At 45.9% G+C, this 20,968-nt stretch overlaps 1 protein-coding gene across 5 annotated transcripts in view; it reads left to right on the forward strand.

Annotated features, from left to right (window-relative positions):
* Positions 1-6,708, forward strand: part of DOCK8 (dedicator of cytokinesis 8) — a 102,313-nt gene extending 95,605 nt beyond the window's left edge. For all 5 annotated transcript variants that reach the window (XM_082337052.1, XM_082337053.1, XM_082337051.1 and 2 more), the window contains 6 exons: positions 447-536; positions 964-1,200; positions 1,831-1,974; positions 2,996-3,102; positions 3,943-4,110; positions 4,765-6,708. In XM_082337052.1, coding sequence (XP_082193178.1) covers positions 447-536; positions 964-1,200; positions 1,831-1,974; positions 2,996-3,102; positions 3,943-4,110; positions 4,765-4,828 — 810 coding nt within the window. In that variant the 3' untranslated portion in view covers positions 4,829-6,708. The remainder of the gene's footprint in view (positions 1-446; positions 537-963; positions 1,201-1,830; positions 1,975-2,995; positions 3,103-3,942; positions 4,111-4,764) is intronic.
* The last annotated feature ends 14,260 nt before the right edge of the window (positions 6,709-20,968 follow it).

A 20,968-nucleotide genomic window follows, 5' to 3' on the forward strand; every position in this document is an offset into this window, starting at 1 on the left:
TGCTACATAAAAATCAGTAACAAACTGATTTGTACCACAGGTGATTTCATTTGTGTATATCCTTTCCATTGTAGCTCTTTTTACAGCATAATGATGAAAGTGATCCATTCTTTTGAGGCCATGTCTCTTATGGACAGGCCTGTAATATATTGATGATTTGATTTGACCATGCCAGATACTTGCTTTGGTATCTTTTCAGCTTTTTCATGGAACTGCAATGTTCCCTTCTGATCGCTTTACCTCGAGTTTTGCTTTTCTGTGAGCAACTCACACTGATCTTTGTCGGAAGATGCCTTACCCTGGCCAGTAGTGGTTCGTGAAGCAGTATACTGACTAGACAGAGCCCAGAAATTGTCATGGTTACTTCTTTCTCCTAGAGGCATACAGATCATTTTCATTGTATTAAGGACTAAAAACACTGCGTGATAATTCTATTTCCTTTCCAGGGATTTTATGGCCAGTGTTTTGGGGAGGATGCTGTGGAAGTGATTAAGGACTCTGCTCCTGTAGACAAAAGAAAGCTGGATCCCAATAAGGTAGAGCAAGTACTACTGAGAGTGTCGAGTGCTTTTTCACAGAAGAGAAAGGAAGAGGGGGATCCCCTTGAAACTTTTATGCTTGAACATTAAGGCACCAAAAAAAAAAACCCCCCCTTGGCTGTATCTCTGTGCCCAGGGATATCCTTAAAGCTTCTGTGAAAGGCTTAGTTTGGTAGCTTGTCACAGAGTGTGGAAATTAGAAGTTCTGATCTCTGGTCCCTGCTCTGGCTCTGATCCCCAGGGTTAAGCTATGCCATCCCCAGATGCAAGTTTTGTCATCTCTGAAGAAGAGAAGGAGCCCTGAAGGATTTGTAGCTCTGTGCTCTTCCAGACCATGCTTAGCCAATGTGAACAATGGAATATTTCACATAGGCCTTTTACACTTCTTGGGTTGTACTCTAATGGTTCTTCCCTCTTTTCTCAGGCATACATACAAATTACTTTTGTGGAGCCGTATTTTGATGAGTATGAGATGAAAGACAGGGTAACCTATTTTGAGAAGAACTTCAACCTCTGTCGCTTCATGTACACTACGCCTTTCACCATGGATGGGCGCCCCAGAGGAGAGCTTAGCGAGCAATACAAGAGGAACACCATCCTAACCACAATGCATGCTTTCCCCTACATCAAAACTAGAATTAATGTAATCCAAAAAGAAGAGGTAATTGGGTTTTGAGAATAGATCTAATTTCTCAGGTGCTGAAGGAGTCTCTGGGTGGGAAGATTTTCAGATTCCATGCTTGGCAGAAAAAAAGAAGGCTGAATTTCTCAGACATATTACTCTCATAAATAGGAATGGCATAGAATGGGTAGACAAATGCAAGATGGGTATTTACTATGGAGAAGAGAGGATAGTGAGTGTATATTCTTCTTTTGACCTCCTGGTTGTAATGCTGTGTAGGAGGATGTGTGGAGCTCTGTTTATGGCTGTACTTCTAGTTGATAAAGCACAGTCAAAGAACTAAAGTAGGCTCAGAGCTGGTTTAGAGACAGGGAAGCTTTATGAAGGTAGAAAGTGCAAAACCATTTCAGATATGAAGTCAGTAACTTAGAATAATAATGAATTTATGCAAACAAGGAGTCAGATCCACATCCTATTCTTGCAAAAGATACGATGTCAAAGAGCTTTGGATCAGATGCAGCATCTACCAAGATGACATTTAGATTGAACAGTCTTCCTGGGTTTCACAACTACTGCATGAGAGAATGACAGTGGTATTGCCAGATTTAGAACATGTCAACTGCATGCATGATTCAGGTAATGAGGCATCTTTTCTTCCCTTTCAATTAGTTTATTTTAACCCCAATTGAAGTTGCAATTGAAGATATGCGGAAAAAAACACAGGAACTAACTGCAGCCACCAACCAAGAACCACCAGATGCCAAAATGCTCCAGATGGTTTTGCAGGGCTCAGTTGGAGCCACTGTAAATCAGGTAAGGGATCCAAATAAGCCAGATGAAGAGTTTCTGCATACTTCTCTCATTGTACTTTCTTTTTCAGTCGCTCTCATCTCTTGCACTGGAAGTAGAGTACATCTAGTCAGGCACATTTAGTCACAATGTGCATTTAAACTTCATCCCTTGATATTTAGTCATTGTATACTGTTCATTAGGTGTGCTTTTGGTGAAAGTGCTTGTGGAAGCACTGTCTTGGTTGTAGGTGCAGAAACTCAAGAAGCCTTGTGAATGCATCCAAGGATTTTCCATTTCTAGCACACTAGCCGTCTCAGCCATTTTGTTCACTCCAGGTGTATCCTTGGGGAATGGGATTAATAATAACAATTCTGCTGTGAGACCACCACAAACTCAGAGTTTCACAGAAAATACATGAAGTCAAGACCTGAGTGCCCCAAAGGAAAGTTGAGATGCAATAATTATAACATAAATATGCCTGCTAACAAAAAAAGGCAGTTAAAAAAATTAAAATGAAAGAATGCAGACATAACTGAGAGAAAACTTGGCATTATCCACAATTTCACAGAGCTTGGTTTCTTTGCTGAAAGCCTAAATACTCTTCGTCAATGAAAGCCTCTAGTCTGAAGTAACACATTGTTGTAGGCTTTGGAAAGAGTGGTCCTTTGCTGCGCTGGGCTTATTTAACTCCCTTGGGGTTTTGGAATGCCACACGTGAAAGCTGTGTTTCTCTCGTGTAACCAGGTTTGGCAGTAGAGCTATCCCATCTCTTCTCTGCTGAGGAGAATTCGTCTGTTCCCTTTTTTGTGGGGCTGGAGGAAAAATAAAAACAGGAGGGGATGAAATATGATGGGCAAAAACTCTGCTTGCCGAAGGAAAAATTGGGGGGGAAAAGAAAGCAAAGAACCATCCTGTTGTGGTGTCTATGCATAGTTTTCTTTCATAATTCCGCCCATGAAATAACAAACAGCGTAATCAAACATGTGGTCTGTTTTCAGTCTAAGCAGGTGTGTTTGACGTTTTCCTATGTTATTCCTATAAGGGACCGCTAGAGGTAGCGCAAGTGTTCCTGGCTGAAATTCCAGCAGACCCCAAACTTTATCGACATCACAACAAGCTGAGGTTGTGCTTCAAAGAGTTTATAATGAGGTCAGTAAAACAAACTTGAAATGCTGAATTGCATCAATAAAGCAAATAATCGCAATAATGCAACGCTAATATTACTGTGTAATTAACTATGCAAGTTAGCATCGTGAACCCTGGCATCTCACGCTTTAGACACTTGGTCCAGACTTGTTTTCTCCGCTTCATGATCAATGCTTTGGTAAGCTTTGCATCCCAAATGGGAGCAAATTTTAACACTTCAAACTAAGTATGTACAAATTAAGGTCTTCCATTTGTTTGATCTTTTGACATTTCACAGAAATCAAGCATTTCAGACTATTGCCTTGATTTTATTTTTAATAAAATGGCATTTTTATGTAGGAAGGTTTTCATAAGAAAACATTTGACCCTATCTGTCAGCAGACACATTGGTAGTGGTAGACACTAAAAAAATCTTAACAAGCATACTCACTTAACAAGATATTCATGTCCTTAGTCCAAACAAAGTGTAATTGCTGAGGGATAAATTCGAGTTAAATAAAAATGAGCCTTATGCAGAACATACAGCCTCTACTCTCTGCTGTTGTCACTGCATCTGTTTACGGTAAGTAGGCAGGTAGCTCAGTATTCTGCAGTCATTAAATTTGCTTTTTTATTAGCTCATGCATTTCTACTGTCTTAAAAATATCACCTGAATTTGTGTACTTGGAAAAGACAGAGGTTTCTTATTAGTTCATTATCATTTTGGACTTCACAAGTTATCAGAGGAATGCCTAGCCCAGAGCAGGTGGATGCTTGGCCATTCAGATTACCTAACACAAAGTTAATGAGTTTAACAGAAATAGGTGGTACATGTCATGCCTTTTTTTCTTTCCTTTTGCCTAGGTGTGGTGAAGCAGTGGAAAAAAACAAGCGCCTTATTACTGCTGACCAGCGGGAATATCAGCAAGAGCTCAGAAAGAACTATGGGAAGCTGAAGGAGAACCTTAGGCCCATGATTGAGAGGAAGATCCCAGAGCTGTACAAACCTGTAGTGAAAGTCCATAGCACAAGGTACAGTTAGGGCAGGGTTATCTGTCGTACCTATACAAAAAGATGCCATTTGTGCGAGGAAGAAAAGCAGTTTTACTGGCACCTAAAACCAGGCTATAATATACGCTGCCAACTTCATACTTGATTAAAGAAGTCTGATGACTTCCGCTGGAGCTGAATGTAGTATTAACTGTGTTTCTCAAGCTGCTTCTCATTCCTGGGGTGGGGGATTTATGTCATTTTAATGCATTGTTAAAGAAGACTTCCCCCTCGCCCTAATGAAAAGATATTGGAAACATCTTGCCATTTCTTCAACATGTGAAGCCAGGAAGGAGATAGAACAGGTATGTGTTTGTTTTGAACACAAAGCACCACGTGGTCTTAGTCAGCATGAAGTAAGAGTGATCCTTTCAGTCCCAGACAACCTAATCCAGCTTAGTCCCATGACTGAGACAGAAGAGTCTTAACTTACGTCCTTTACTTACGAATATACGCTTCCGCACAAAGCCACTGTGTCCAGTGTGGGGTGGGAGCAGAAGAAGGAATATGCCTCTGACCTGCCAACACATAACATGTTTCAGCTGATGATTTGTCAGCTGCTCCTTTTCACAAGGCAGGTATTTCTTGGATTCTTTTTCATTTGCCAGCTTTATTTATGGATCCATTTCATTGCAGGGAATCTTTTCGTAACCACAGTTTTAGGAAATATGATGCCCAGACTTCTTCACAAAGCACCTGAGGACTAGCTGCTTTGGCCAAGGAAGAGCTTCATGCTGCAAGCTAGAAGTGATGGGATATTCAACATCTATGAAATCAGAAATCTCTCACAAGGCAGCATGTGCGCTTTCTGGACAGCATGCAGAAAAGCATTTACACAAGATCACTGAATGAAAACTGGGGATGACTCCTAATCAGCCACATCTCATGAGGGCTTGGGAAGGAGGGCGTTGCTTTTTAGATGCTTTTGCATATATTGTAAAATAACCGCTTAATAAAGAGGGGTGGACCATTAGAGTGGTGAGTGGCATGAGGTCAGTGGCATGAGGTCAGTCACCACTAGCTAACAGACACAGAACTCTGTGTGGTTTGGTTGAGGTGTTATGTGAATCCAAATAACGTGTCTAAGGGATGCTGACAAATCATGTCTATTTATAGTCCTTTTCCAAGACAGCATTTATCCATGTGCTTTTGGCAATGGAGCACATTCTGTCTTAATGAGGAGTGACATGGTCCCTTGCTCAGTGTTTGCTGAGCTAGAACTGTAGGAAATAATAATTTCCTCAGTCGGTTTCTGTCACCAGTTTCTAGCATGGTCCTTAACTGCAGGGAGAGTTCTGCACAAGTTTTCTCAACCAAAGTTTGGAAAGCAAAAAGCAGCAATAAATAATTCTTAGAGATAGTCTATATGTTTTTCTAAGTATAGGGACTACTACTTGACCTGCAGTTGGATTTCTTAATAATCAGTGTCATGTTTAGCAGAGCTAACAAGTAATAGTTCAAAAAGAAGATGCTAAGCTATGAGTGATTCTTCTACAATACAATGCCCTTATGTAAATAATCTTATCCAAAATTAACTACAGAAGCGCACAGTGGGGATATCGTACAAAGCACTTCACTCAGGCTTTACTGCAGCTTAAGAGAAATTAGCACATAATTTATAATACGTAATGCTTAGTATTTTCTGAACCCTGAGCAAACATTTTACTAAATAATCTTTACCGCATTTCTCTGAAGTAAGGAAATATTATTACAGTTTTGTAGATGAGGATGTTGAGGGAGAGAGAGAGAGAGATTAGGACTTTGGAACTCATTTAGTCAGGCAGTGGCAGAGCCACAATTTGTATTATGACCATGCTTAGCATGTAATGTCTGTATTTTGAAACAAAGATCCATGAAAGTGTCCCTCGATATTATTTCCTTCCCTCCACCTTTTCAGGGTTTTGGAAATTATAGTTCAATGCTGATTAAGGTAACTAATCCCATTTGCCCACACACAGAATTTAATGTTAAAAGAAACAGTGGAATTAAGTTTTTCCTTTGTACTTAATTTTAGAAAATTACAGTGAACCTTCTCAGAGCTGATGCCATGTGTTTCTAAATGCATAAGCCTCTGCTCCCAAAGTATAAGGGAGATTGAGGCTACTGCTTTTAGTGGAAACATTTTGGCTTTTTATGGTCATCTGCCGCCTTACCATTTGATAACAGGAATTTTCCCAGCACTTTGTTGACATCTGAGTGAGTCAGATTTTGAATGTGCTATGTAGAAGATTCACAGGGATGATCAAACAAGATGAAATGTGGAAACAGGTGAAATAAACCCTGTACTTACACAGCACTTGGAGTGTAAGAAAGCATTTCCCTCCTCATTCACAGTATTGTTAAATGCAGTAATAAGGAGTAAGTACTCTGTGATTTTGAACTGAACACATCGAAAGTACATAAGCAAATGGTATAAAAAGCTCAGTTCTTTACAGCCCAAATAACAGAAACCTCAGGTAAACAAAAAAACCCTACAGGTGAACAATATACTATGTAAAAGTAATGAAGTGTTTCATGTTGTCTGGTCCTTGAACTGAAACAATACTCAGGATAATATGAATACTGAAGGACTCTTCACTCACATTTTACAAGCTGAGCACTCCTCAACCAGTTGGCCAGTCTTGCCCTCAGTTTATAGCTCATGTTGTCCCTTCTACAAATGAAACATGGTTTTTACATTTCTTTCGTAAATAAATAAAATAAATTTCATAGATAAAAATAAAGTGACTGTTTCACAGCATGTTGAGAAGTGCCTTTGTGTTGTACTTTATACCTCAATACAATCCAGCTGGAAAGAAAATTTCAGTAGGAACAACCTTTCCTTGTAGAAGCATCATTCAGCAGAAATACAAAGATTGGGGCAGGAGGTGTCAGTCTGTCTTTAGGATAAATTGTGTCCATTGCAGGAGCAACAGACAACAACTTGCTTCCTAACTTCTTTTTTCATTCAGCATCCATGAAAAATGGCAGTGGGAAGCTCAGTGGCAGTAGCGCCCTCCTTTCTTCCTCCAGTGTGTAGATGTAGAGCAGAAACATGCCTGATCCTTGAATGACACACCATCTGGGTGATTCAAGATGAGGGAGAGCTGCATGTGTCCACACTACTTAAGTCCAGGGCTAGAATATTGAGACTGTCACGGGGGAACCAGCAAGTGAGGCACCGAACTACACCCATTCTGGTCCAGAGATTCCCACAGTTGTCTCGGCTGGGAATTCACCATCGCTCACTTACTCCTTGCACTTACCATCAGCGAGCACCAGCTTTAAGGAGCGTGGTGCTGGTTTGAGGGCTGGAATCCTTTAGCTCAGCATGAGCATCTCCCTGTTCGCCACACCAGCCGTGCATCGTCCCGCTGCACCGCACAGCGGCACGCTGTGACCAGCCGCGTCAAGCCTGCACACAGGCCCATCGCCCAGCGCAGCACAGCTGATCCAAATCAGGTGGGAGCACACACTCGCACGTCTGTGAGCATGCAGACAACACGCATATGTAAGGAGTCCATGCTGGCTGTGGGGAGACCAACAATAATGCCCAGAAGTACAAATTAACCTGTCAGCATGTTTTGAACACGTTTGGATAGTCAAGGTGGGTGCTTTTGGTCAGCACTACTGATCCTACATGGGCAGCTCTAACACTAGATTTCCTAGTTTGCAGAACAGCAGCCGGAAAGGGAGCACACCTTTCATACTGCGTGAAAAAAATCACACGTTCCAGGCTTCAGCAGGTGGTGGACTGAACAGGCATGACTGTGAGTAGCTGTAGCCATGCCTGTGCCGGCTAAAGAGAAATGCAGCGTTGTCACTTACAACTGGCAGGTCTGAGTCCCACGACCTCTCTCTGGAAGCTGAATGCTTCCTCGTTAGGTTTCCCACCTGTTGTGGTTTAACCCCAGCCAGCAACTAAGCACCACACAGCCGCTCGCTCACTCCCCCCCGCAGTGGGATAGGGGAGAGAATCGAAAGGGTAAAAGGGAGATGCCCTGGGCAGCAATCGCTGCCCCCCAGCCAGCTCCCCCTGGTTTATATACTGAACATGACATCATATGGTATGGAGTAGCCCCTTGGCCAGCCTAGGTCAGCTGTCCTGGCCGTGCCCCCTCCCAGCTTCTTGTGCGCCCCGCAGAGCATGGGAAGCAGAAAAGTCCTTGACCAGTGTGAGCACTGCTCAGCAACAACTAAAACATCGGTGTGTTACCAACATTATTCTCATACTAAATCCAAAGCACAGCACTATACCAGCTAATAGGAAGAAAATTTACTCTATCCCAGCTGAAACCAGGACACTATCGATGTGAGGACTTGGAAAAATGAAAGTAAACATTTTAATTCCTTTTTTTGTTTTTCCTTCTTTTCTGTTTGAAGTACCATCATGTCAAATATTACAGAAAGGAGAATTAAAGCTTAGCAGACAGCCTGACATAGAGCCACCTAGGGTCTTTAAGATGTTATAATCTCTAAAAGCAATGCTTGTTATGAAAATGAAGCACATGGTAACAGTGTTTTACTGTGTTTTACTGCACTACAGTGTTGCTGCCTTCTGGTGGACAGGAACACATACAAGGAGTGTTCACAGGCTGTTCCCCTTAGGGCTGAAATTGGGCGTGGGGCAATTTGGGGAGTAGCTCAGTTGACTATGGTTGAACCATCTTTTAAACTGGTTAAACAGAGTGATTAAAAAGCAATCAACAGGTCTTGATAAGTCATCTCAGGTTGGGTAATGCTCTGGTCTAATCAATGCACTGAAAGGCGAAGGGGCCCCTGTGGAAAAAGTCCTTTTTGATTACATGAATAAAGGCAATGCACACTCACAGTAGAGCTCAATTAGTGTTTGGGAAGGTAACAGTAAAATCTGGCATTGACTGAGTGCTTGACATAGTGAATCGAATATGTTTCTGTGACTCCTTATGTTCTCAGTGAAGGATTGGCTTAAATGAAGCATTTTTATTCAAAACCTGACTGTTTTCCAAGTGTTTTTTGCAAACAATGTAGTCATTCAATATTGCTCAGTAAACAATCCTGAAAATATCAAATTAAATGCTCAGATGATAAAAACAAACTAAAAACCCAACAGTATTTTTTCCAGGGTTAGTTTAGACAGCCTTGAAAGTTGTAACATTTTGTTCTGCTTGGCTGTTCTAAGCAATCTGCTGCTTTGCACCCGTCAAAACAAAATTTTCCCTTTAGGAAAAAAAAATGCAAAGTTGAATTCTACTGTTCTGTTTTGTTTTGTTTTTTTTTAATTTCCCTTAATGAATTTACACAGCATATGCTGTGGTATCCAGAGCTAAGCATGCATTTAGTCGCAGTTACTATACAGGTGCACTATTTATAAGCTATATACCTTCTCAATGGAAAAATTGTGAGAGGAAAAATTGGTGTGTAGTTGTTTAAATACCACATGTACAGAATGAAAAGATACCTAAATGCAAATGTAAATGCTCTAAATCATTATACACTTTTTTCCTATGCTATAAAATTGATTTTCTATTTCTGTCCATCTGTGGATCTAAAGCTTTTTTTAGAATTATTTATTTTTACATGAATAAGTTTTTTCCCTATCTGCCTCTATTCGTAGAGTATTTCTAAACATGTATTAAATGACTACTAGGAGTGGTGAAATCCAAATGACAAAGAAAGTTAAACTCTAATAACCAAAGGGACAAGGTATTTCAGCAGGATGGCAGGAGGACTGTGTCTGGCGTTATTTAACAAGCACCTGTAAAACAACTGGAAGGGAAGATTTCCTACCACACATTTCCAACTTTCCCAAATGTAAACATCTGTACCAATTTCTGTTCCCCAAGGAGAGCTCTCTGAAAAAACAGAAAAAGCAAGCTTAGCATTGCTGATACATCTAGAACTTGAGAGTGCCTGAAAGCTATCTCAAAACCCCAAGCAAACAAGTGTTTCTGGACTTAATAAACAGTGAAGAAAGGAAGTAGGCACAAAACCATATCCTTTCCTTTGTTTGCAGCTCAGCTTCAAGAGAAATGAACAATCCCTTCTCAGGTATCAAAGAAAGGTTGGAAGTGTTCCCAAAGGAGTGTGTTCCTTCTTGAGTTAAGGTGTAAAATCCTGGGCTCAAACCGAAACCCTTGGGGTGGCATTTTTCAAATGGGAAAAGAAGGGAAGGGAAGGGAAGGGAAGGGAAGGGAAGGGAAGGGAAGGGAAGGGAAGGGAAGGGAAGGGAAGGGAAGGGAAGGGAAGGGAAGGGAAGGGAAGGGAAGGGAAGGGAAGGGAAGGGAAGGGAAGGGAAGGGAAGGGAAGGGAAGGGAAGGGAAGGGAAGGGAAGGGAAGGGGGAGGGGCTGCCAGCAAGAACAACTTTACAAAAGTTAAGCTGATAGTGCTTGCCTCAGGGGTTGGAGGTTTCTCATCAGCCTGGAAGGATGTTGTTTTCACTGCAACTTCATGCTGCTGGCCTTTAACATTGGGAGAATAATATTAAATCAACAGAGTCTAAAAGATTTCGAAGAGGCTGGCTTATGTAACAGACTTCAACCATTGATTAAATTAGGAAGAACAAAACTCTTATAATCTGTGGCAGGTTAAAGAAAATAAAACCCGTCCTCTGTGACTGTGCAGAAAGGATTGCTCAGCTCAGGTTGTAGAGAAACCCGGTTGCCCCCAAGGCCTGCTGCAGCCTAGGACAAAGGCTGCAGTTGAGTGAAAGAAATCCATCCATAAAGAAATAAATAAGCAATCAGAGAGCAAAAGATTAAAAACCCAACACACTGCGGGAAACAAGGGGAGTAGTACCATGGAAATGGAATTAAGGGCAGGTTAAAGTGCTGAATGCATCTCACTTTCTAGACCATGTGGGGCACTCAGCACCAAACTGAGGTCTGCTGTGCTTTAATGGAAGCTGTCAGGAAAAACATACTCACAAAAGATTAAAAAATAATAATAATGAAATAGGGAAAACTCTAATATTTCTCATAAAAATCTTCTTAGGTTTTGGGGGGATTTTGTGGATTTTGGGGGTGGGTTTTTTTGTTTTTTAATGCTGACTGCCTAGACTTTCCTAGTTTCCATCAAGAACTGGGGGCACTGCAAAAGCAACAAACAAAATGCACGCTGTGCTTTCCCATCGCTCCTTTGAAGGAGGCAGACTAAGCATCAGGACTGTTACTTCCAACGTGGGATCCAGGCCAGCTGGGAGCAGCGACATGGCCGCACACATCTCCTGCAGTAATGGGTGCCAAGAGTGACCACTGGTTCCATGGCCCATGCACAAAAGGGATGCTGTGGACAGAAATTATTCAGCTTGGAAATACAGTCATAGACAGGCATAGTTTGAGACAGAGGGCAAAGGCAGAATGTCATGTTATTTCTGTTAATTTTGGTTCACTGTTAATCTTCTGTATTGCTAACCGATGGAGAATGCACCCAAATGCACACACCAGTGGCTTTGCAATTGCTGGGATCCTGCTCACAAGCCATGCACCGTCACTGGGGAACTGACCCCGTGGCACCAGCTGCCCTCCTGGCACTCAGAGTGTTTCACAGATGGAGACAATCTTCCTAGAAAGGCCAGCTAAACCCTGCTTCCCTGCTGATCATTCCCACAGCCTCGTAAGGAAAAGCATTTAACACATGGTATTTGCGGTTGCAAAACTGGAGCTTGTTTAATCCTCTGTTTAACTTCAGCAGTTCTCTTTCAAACAGTCCCCGTCTCTCCTCTCCGTGATGCTGCTGTAATTCACCCCCTGCCCAAGATCCCCATACCCGACTGCTGTGAACCTACGTGTGGGTTGACTAGGACAGTCCGGTGTAGGAGGGAGCGGCCACGAAGGTGTCGGTGTGGCTCACAGCTCTGCAGGCACGGCTGCAGGAGAGCACCGAGGGCACTGTACAGAAGAGCTGGGACATGCAGGAACATGCCACCGTGGGAGCTGCTCAACGCCACTGCTGGAAGGAGGGTGGAAAACTGCCCAAACCCAGGAAATGCTTTGGGGATTAATGCATTTTTTTGAATCCTCAGCAGCACTGTGCATCAGTAAAATACCAAAGTGCACTCCCTGCATCCACAGAGGAGAGTTGTACACCATGCATTAAAAACAGTGACTCTTCATATGTTCTAGGATGGTCTGAAACAGTGAGAGGGTACCTGTGCCTATAAAACAACTGCCAGATCCTAGATGAAGCCTCTGGCTAGCAAAAATAAAGCGATAGGTCAGCTTAGTTTATGGAAGAATCTGTACTTGCTGTCTGTGCCAGGTCATGTTGTCAGGAGGTACATTTGAAGGCTGGAGATTTCCACTGTTAGTCCACAGTCTGTTGAAACGTAAATACAGCATTATTAGACTGGGCATGACGTTCAGTTCGTCCAGTTTCCTACCCATGCAGCAGCCAGTATCAGATGCTGCAAGATGAAGAATCTCTGCGAGTTATGAGAGAGGATCTACACCCACCTCCAGTGCTATAAATCACAGATTAATCAGCAAGACATGCATTTCAAGAACAGCTAAAACTTTCCCGCGTCTCTGCCAAAGCAGCCTCGCACTGATGTCTGCGAAACAGGAACGAAGAACCTGTTCTCTTCTTCAGCTTGTTCACTGGTCAAGATGAGACATTTATTGTTCAGAGTTGTCACTAAATAATCATCAGATGGGCCCTTATTTGTTAAGTCAGTCAGCAAGTGAGAAAAACAGGAGAAGATAGCTTGACCACCCTTTTCAACAAAATGCTCAAGTACATCAATTTTTTTTGCTTGCAGTTTTACAGTCAAGGCATTCCATATCCTAATCACATTTTTTTAAAAAAGGTACCATGCCTCTAAGTTAAAATCCACTTGTGCATTTGAAACTAGGATGAAGGTTGAGAAACTTACATTCTAAGTGGACAATTGACTAATTCATTTGATGAAATCAAATCATCATGACAGAAATCAGATCATCATTTATACAAAGTAAATAAATCCGTCTGTGCATAGGAGTGGTCCTTGCTAGCCCAATTTTGGCACAGAGCACATTTTAATTTCAGAATTTGCAGTGTACAAAGACAGAAATAAAATCCCAAATATCTCATATGTAAAATGCAGGGGTCCTTCAAAGTGTCCCTCAGGTCCTATCTATCCCCTGTTGTAGAGCCAAAATCTGCGATGAGGGAGGAACTCCTCCAAGGAGCCACGCATCAGGGAAAGGAACACTGGGGTCATTAATTTCCTGGTTCTGCCATTCCCTGGGATGAACACGCACAAATTTAGGATCATGCCAACTGATCCTAACTTTGGGAGTTCATTTAACAAATTCCTTGTTCCAGCAAGAAATTGCCAAAACTTTTTATCTCCTGCTTTCTTCCTATAGTTGTTGCTTGAACTCATCCAAGCCAAATCTTCTTGTCATGAGCTGGCATGTGGACCTGCTCACGTCCCCCAGCGCAGGTGTCCAAATAGATCTTTGGTGGTAATGTTAGGTTTTAGCATGATTCCCCAATGTAGTTCTAGACATCAGTTGCTGTATGCACATACCCATTAAGGAAATTATTACAGTAATCTCTCAGACAACTCATGACAGACGTCAAGTCCAAGTAAAACTTTTTGCAGAGACTAAGCTTGGTAATACAACTGCATGATGCTGTTGATTCAACTTAAACTGCAGTGGCCTTTTCACCCAGCTCAGAGGTAAAATAAAGGACTGGGAGCTCTGGAGGACCAAGCATTCTTTACAATATTTCAGTGATAAAAGGCAGGTAAACTCCAGAAGGCAAGGTTAGGAAAATTTTTCCTCTATCTTATTAGAGCTGGTCAAACCTTGGAGAGTATAGTATTTTGACACTGTTCCTTTAAAGATAAGGGGAAAGGTAAGTGCTACATTTCATCTAGTAAATGATTTCTGGAGTTGCATTCCTGTGTATTCATGCACAAATCAAGAACGCTGTTGTGCCTCAAATATCCGTAGGCCTAATGGTGAGATCCAAGACAATGTGTGGTGAACAGCAACAGTACCCTCCAGCACTGAAAACTTAGATGATGGAAGCTCAGCTGCACGCTGCATCATTTCATTTCACTTTGAACTGACAGGCAAGTATGTGGTACTATTTCCAGGCTGCCACTGATGTGAGTCCTCCTGAATCAGGGCAGAAAAAACGCTCTGCCTTCTTTTCTGTTTGTGTAACATCTCTCCTTTGCAGATGTTGCTCAGAAAGAAGCCACGCAGTGTGATTTGCTAGGGATGTGCTATGCTGAGAGAAGAGTGACAGTGTGTACACCTACTGAAACCGCTGCTTCCCTAAAAGCAAGTCAGAACAGTAGATGCACAGAGAGAAAAAGCTGGGCTTTTACAGGCTTGCCAGCGGAGAGGATTAATCTGACTCTCAGCTGCCATGCCCACTGCGTGGGGTCATTCACACCAGTGCAATGTGTTACCCTTGCTTTTCACAATGGCTTGCAGAATATTCAGGGCAGCAAAGGTCCAGTGCTTTTAAAATCGGGTTTTACTTAATTCCTTAAGTTGCTACTCAGTTTTGGCAACTGCAGCTGCTTGGCAGTGATCAGCATTTCAAAGTGTCCTTCACAGGCAGAAGTGCACCCCGGGCCCCTGACGGGAGCAGCTCCCAGCAGCGCAGCCCTGCCCCCTCGCAGCCCCTCTCTGTGTGAGACCCCACAAAGGCAGGGAGGAATTGGGGGCGGGCAGGGGGGTCACAGTGCTCTGGTCAGGCTTAGCCAGGTGCTGTGAACATCACTTCCTGCAAGCCAAACCTTCTTTTCGGTACAAATATGGAATTTTTTTTCAGGTAAGTGGTATTTCCAGAATGGGCAAAACATGGCACAGGGAAGCATTGCCATTTCCTGTGGAAAGAACATTTCAATGTTTTGTTTTGGCAAAACCAGAATTATTCTGTTTATAAAATTTTAATAGGATTGTTTTGTTTACAGGGCAAAGCTGTTTCCACTATCCCAACAAATCAGGTGAAGCTTGCTGTGGCCTCAGGGGCTCCCCTGGAGCTGTCAGCCTTGCGGGACTGGCAGCATCTCAGATGCTGGGTGTGCTGGGGGAAGGCAGGAGAGGGGGGCATTGCTCAAAAAGTGAGTTAGCCTCAGCCTTTTCCACCCACTGTCCTGCTGAGGAGCTGCTTGGTGTGGAGCCGTAGATGCCCATCCCAGTTAGAGGAAGACCTCAGGCAACTCATCTAAGATATGCGTGGCCTCTTGTGGTCCAATATGGCTGCAGCTAAGCAAAGAATTGCTGCCAAATACAGCAGCAGAGGGGATGTCTGATCCCCCCCCGCCTTTTCACACTTCCAAACAGGGTATGGGCCACAGCTGGGAGTAGGGTCGGTGCAATCTGCCTCTAAGTTTAGCCCCCAGACCACCTGCACTCAGGTGGACTTCCAGCCTCCGAGGCTGCTGATGTGACCCTCGTGCTCTAGCAGCCCCATGGCTCCCAAGTGAGCTATGCGGGATGTTCAACACAAAACAGGTTTCAGGCATGGTGAGTGTTAAAACCCAGAGGGATGCGGCCTGAGAGTCCATAGGAACTCATTCTGCCTGAGCTCCTGCTCAATGCACCAAAAATTACATTGGGCGGGATGATTTCTCTTAAGTCGTTCTTTTTAACTCATGCGCTATGTGTGCATAGGCTTTATCTGTATTGTGTGCAACCTAAAATCTCACAGAAAACTCTGCCAAGGCATACACAATACTAAGCTGGACCAGGTCCAAATCATGGAAAAATACAATGTGTTCTCTCTCTTCAAGTACTACCTTTACTTACTTCTGGACACGCCACTTAGGATTACCTAGTCACAGACATGGGGCATCTGGCTTTTTGAAGGAAATAGGTGGGTTTGGGTTTTTTTGAAGGTGGGTGGGTGGGTTCTTTTGCTAAATGTTAATGGTGTGTCCAGCCTTCCTACCTGCCAGAGCAGGTCCCAAATGAAAAACACCCCAGGGAGCTGGAAAAGCCCTGAAAAAGCACCTGTTCCCTGTTCTGTGCTTCTCGCTGGTGCTTGGTCTAAGCAAGGCAAACTCACTCACTCCCACTGCCCTGGGTGGACGGTGGGGGCTGCGCAGGCGTCTCCGAGGGTGACACGGCCAGCGGCAGTGCCCCAGCCAGGGCATGCCCAGCTGGGGAGCAGCACCCCGCTCCTCGCCGCTCCCACCTGTCGAGGGGTAGGAACACACTGACAACCTCATCCCCCTCTCTCCTTGAGGCTTTGCCTGGGTCAGTTTAGACTGAAGCCAGTCGCTCTCTTTGGTGCTTTACAGGGAGTCTATGGAGGGTCTATGTCCCCTCTCCCAGCCTCCCCCATGTGCCTGTGCCCGGGAGGCCAGGGCGGACAGAGCAGAGCGGCAGGTGCTTACTGGCCCCCCTCACTTTCTGCTCCCTTATATCCCCCCTCTGCCCCATTTGGCAGATCCCCAGGCTCCGGGTTAGTGCACTTTGCAAGCTCTTTGCAGTGCCAGACAAGGCCCAAGGAGCTGAAGGGTGAACAAAGACCTGGTGGTTTTAATTACACCATCAAAGAAAAAAGCCCCATCCACTGCATGACCACGCTGAAAGTCTTTTCCTGTCACTCTTACGCAGGTAACGCAACAATTGACCTCTTTATTTAATTTCATTTGTTTAAACTGTCAAGAGCTGGCAACTCCTGAAAGAAAGGATTAAGTGGGAGAAGTGGAAAGAGCCCTATCTGCTTGCTCTGTTCATTGCCGTAGTCTGGAGTGCTTTCATTCCGTGTTTGTACAGTTTCTGGTACAACATGGTCCTGACCCAACTGCTCGGATGAATAAGCTGATGCTAAGGAGTTGTTTGCTGGCCTGAGTATACTTTCTTTTTGGTTGTTAATATAAATAACGGTAAGTGGTGCTCACTGTTGTCTCCACTATTTCTTTCATCAGTCCCCCATTTTTTCTAGGGTTGGTACCTCAGCCATAAAAAATAGCCTGTGGATGGGAAGTTAGCACAGTCAGGATTAATAATTATTAGCGTCTTAAAGAGCTGCAGGGTCTGGTCGCAGATTTGGACCGCAAATATTTCTAAAAATATGTGCTCTTGAATTAAAATGTATAAAAGCTTTTTTTTTTTTTAACAAAAGTTTAGTGGTTTGAGAGATGGTTTATATCAACGTCATAGTAGCTTTACTTACAAAAATACTTGATGTTATTTAATCTCTAAAATGTTTTAAGGGCTTCAGAGATTTCAGAAGAAATACTGGAAATGATTTAGACAGAAATATCACCGAGCCTGCTAGCTTTTTATAGAACGAGAAAACCCTACCATTTGCTGTCTACCATTACTTGAGTGTGGTCCACTGGGAAAAACAGACAGAGAGATTTTCAAATTTCCGTAATATCCTCTTTGCTCTATTCTGGAATCAATATTCATTGTGACAATCTTTGCTGGTCTCCATTCATGAGCTTCAGGCATCATGTCTGCAAAAAAAAAAAAGTGGAAATACGCAGAGTTTCAGGAGAATTGCTCAGGGAAAGGCAGAAGAAAAGCAGACGAATGACACAGAAAGAAGGAAATGAGAAGGGAGGGTCAGGAGGTGCCAGCATTTGACAGCACACTACAGGGAAAACAGTAAAAAGCAAGGAGAGATGCACCACAGTTGCATCCTTTTGTGCTGTGAAGTAACTCACAATAATCACCTTGCAGGGTCCCACCTCCGCATGTGGAAAAGAAGACCAGGTGTTGTCACACTCCTGCCTTCGCTGAGTCCCCTGCATCTTGCTTACTGCTGGCCTGTGGATTCCCTTTGCTGACCTCTCTGTGTTTGGGAGGGACTGTCCAGCTCCCGCCCATGAAACCCTTCCCGGCATCACCACAAAGCCTCCGAGGCATTTGCTCCTGGGGATCTGGGAGCCCCGGGGCAATGAGGATAGCATCTGAGATAAGAGTGGGAGGAGTGAAAGAAACCATGCCTCAACTCATACCTAATATTCAAACTGTTAAGCAAAAAACTCAAGGCTCACAAAAGAGGGATCACTGTATCCTTTCACAGCTGAAAAGGCTTTAGAGACAGCCTGTTCTGGCCAGTAAAGGTCAAGGCACAAGTTTAAAAACATTGCTTCTCAGCTGAGATTCACAAAGCAATGCAGAGGGAGCTGATGCACACTTTGCTCTCCTTTGAAGGCCTTGGCCGAGGCCCCGGTCCAGCGCAGCAGAACAGCCGGCAGCGGGTGGGCGCGTCCTGCCGAGGCTCTGACACCAAAAAAAGCATTTCGCATGACAGCCCCCTGTGGGGAATCCCACTCCCTTGGCACCGGGCAGCGCCAGCCTTGACCAGGTATCGCATCTGACCCAAACCCTGCCGAGACCAACGCTCCTTTCGCGGGCTTCCAATCACTCCCTCCAGCCTGAGGACAGGGAATACTTCATCTACGTTAGGCCCGGACAGGTTTTCCCAAGGATGCTGTACTTTCAGTCGCAGCCCCGACGGTAGCCCTGCTCTCCCTGGCAGGGAGCTCCCGCGTCCCGGTGGCCGCTGGCCCGGGCTGTTGGATGGAGGCGGGGGATCTCCTTTCGGCAGCCGCCGCCGGCCCTCGCCCTCCAGCGCATCTCCGGAGCTGCGTGGGGAACACGCGCCGCGGCCGCCCACGCCGCGCCGTGCGCCCCCCGAACCCTCCCCACACCACCCCACGCCGCGGCGGGGCAGGACGGTTTGAACGGGGGGATGCGCTGAGGTGCGGAGGGGCTGGGGGCTGCGCTGCCGGGGGTGCGGGAGGGTTTGCGCTGCGGCGGGGAGCACGGTCGGGGGCTGCGGGGTTTGCGCTGTCGGGGGGCACAGGGTTTGCTGTCGGGGGGCGTGGTGGAGGATTTGCGCTGCTGGGGGTGTGGAGGGATGGCCCTGGGCGGAGGGACGGCCCTACTGGGTGGGGGGGGCGGGAGGGCCGAGGGTGCCGGCGGGGGGCTGGAAGCGCGCCTTGTTGATTTTGGGCAGCGCGCAGCCGCAGTGCGGGCCGCCGGCGGGTACAAAGCGGCTGCGAGAGGAGTTTGCGGGCTGCCGGCGGTGCGGGCTGGCGGGGGGGCTGGAGTTTTGCGGGGCTCCCCAGCGCCCCACCGCCACCTCCCCACCCCCCCCGCCGGCGGCCGCGGCGGGGCCCCGCCGGGGCGCCGGAGCCCGGAGGTGAGCGACGGGGACGGCGGCGGGGCGGGCGGGGGACGGCGGCGGCGGCGCCGCTGCCCCTCTCGCCGGGGAGAGCAGCCGCCCCGGGGGAGCCTCTGGGTCCGTCTGGGGCGGGGAGCGGCGGTCCGCACCGCCCTGCCCCGCCGGGGGGGATGCGGCCGTCCCGGCGGACCGGTATGCGAGGGTGTGGCGGAGAGTTGTTGCTACCGGTACCCGCTCCCCGGTTTGAGTGAAAATCCGTGATTTCGCTTGGGGGGCAGGGACGGGCGCATTCTGTGCCTCGCTGCATCCCGTCTCTACTTCGGGGCAGCAAAGGTGCATCGTAGCCCTCCCCTTCACGGCGTGCCCGTCTGGCCGGTGGGCTCCTCGGGGCAGCCGCCGTACGCCCACCGCAGGTTTGGGCAGTTTCCCCCGACCGTGAGCGCTGGCTGCCTGCTTCGTGCTCGTCGGGGGATGGAAGTGCGGCCGGACGGGGCGGAGAGCGGCGCTGAGACCGGGGACCAGCGTGTGGGGAGGGGGTCGCAGCCGCGGCGGGAGCGGTGTTCAGCGGTGCTTTGTTGAAGTGGCCTGTCTTGGGTACTGTCTAACTTGTGAGCTGGCACTTTAAAAAGACAATAGCGAGTTTCTTTTTTGGGGGGGGGAGGGGCGGGAGTAGGTCTTGGGCTTTGATGCTTATGAATATGCCTTAACTTTGGCTGCTCTTCACGGATCTCAAAAAACTCTTAAAGACATCCTGAAGTGTTTGAAAACCGTCTTATTATTTCTGAAACAAAGAACATTGTGAGGCTCTATAGCTTGAAACACAGTTACGTGTGAAGACTGATTCAGGCATAATTACAAGCCTCAGTAATGACAGTGACTTTCTTGTGACTCCTTTGGCCCTGGGTTTCACATAAGACCAAGCTAAGCTTAACTTTCTTGTACTGACGTTAAGATCAAGGATAATGTGCTTTTTGTTAAATCAAAGCTCTCAAACATTTAATTAGCGGCAGAGCCCATCTGGCAGTTCTGTAGCTTAGTTGACAACCTTGCATATTGGCTAGCCAAGAAAGGTGACCACAATTTGCTGATTAAAGATATCGGATGTATCTTACCCTTTTATTTCACCCTTTCTGGCAGGGTGACTGGATCTGATTAAAGGTTGTGTGGGTACATGTTGTGAAAAGCAAAATATGAGATAAGTGATAGGAGGCTGATTGGGTCAATGTGAGTTTTAGAAAGGCTGAACTAACTATTAAGTGCCCAAGGTGTGCAAAGAGAGCCATGACATTTTCGTTCAGGTAGGGTTTCAAGCCCTTGGGAGGGCTGCTTGGGCCTTCAGGTCTGGAGTCAGTTTTCCAAAGGGAGCGGGTGCCAGCGGGGCAGCAGTGGGGCTGCCCTCAATCCATGCTGCAAGCGGTATCCTTAAAGTCTTGTCTCTCTTCTGCCTGGGAACACCTGCCTCATACTAGTGACTGGGTAAAATGGGATCTTACCCCAAAACTACCTTCCCAACAGAAGATGAGGCGTTGTCCTATGGCAGGGAAGCCCTGGTCCTTCCTCCGTCTGCTTTGAGCGAGGGAGGCTGCAGCTCTGGTGCACCAGGCTTGGGGGGGCCGGGGCGCGGGAGCTCCTTGCGTGAGCATCCCGCACAGCGCTGGGTGTGGGGACAGCAGGGTCAGTCACACCAGGGCGGGTGCAGAAGCCCCCAGCAGCAGTACAACTCCAGCTGCCAGAGAGTGGTTTGGGCAGAAGTGTAGGTGGATAGAGGCTCTTGTGCGCCTCAAA

This window comes from Platalea leucorodia (genome assembly GCF_965183815.1).
Source record: "Platalea leucorodia genome assembly, chromosome: Z".
Classification (NCBI taxonomy): Eukaryota; Metazoa; Chordata; class Aves; order Pelecaniformes; family Threskiornithidae; genus Platalea; species Platalea leucorodia.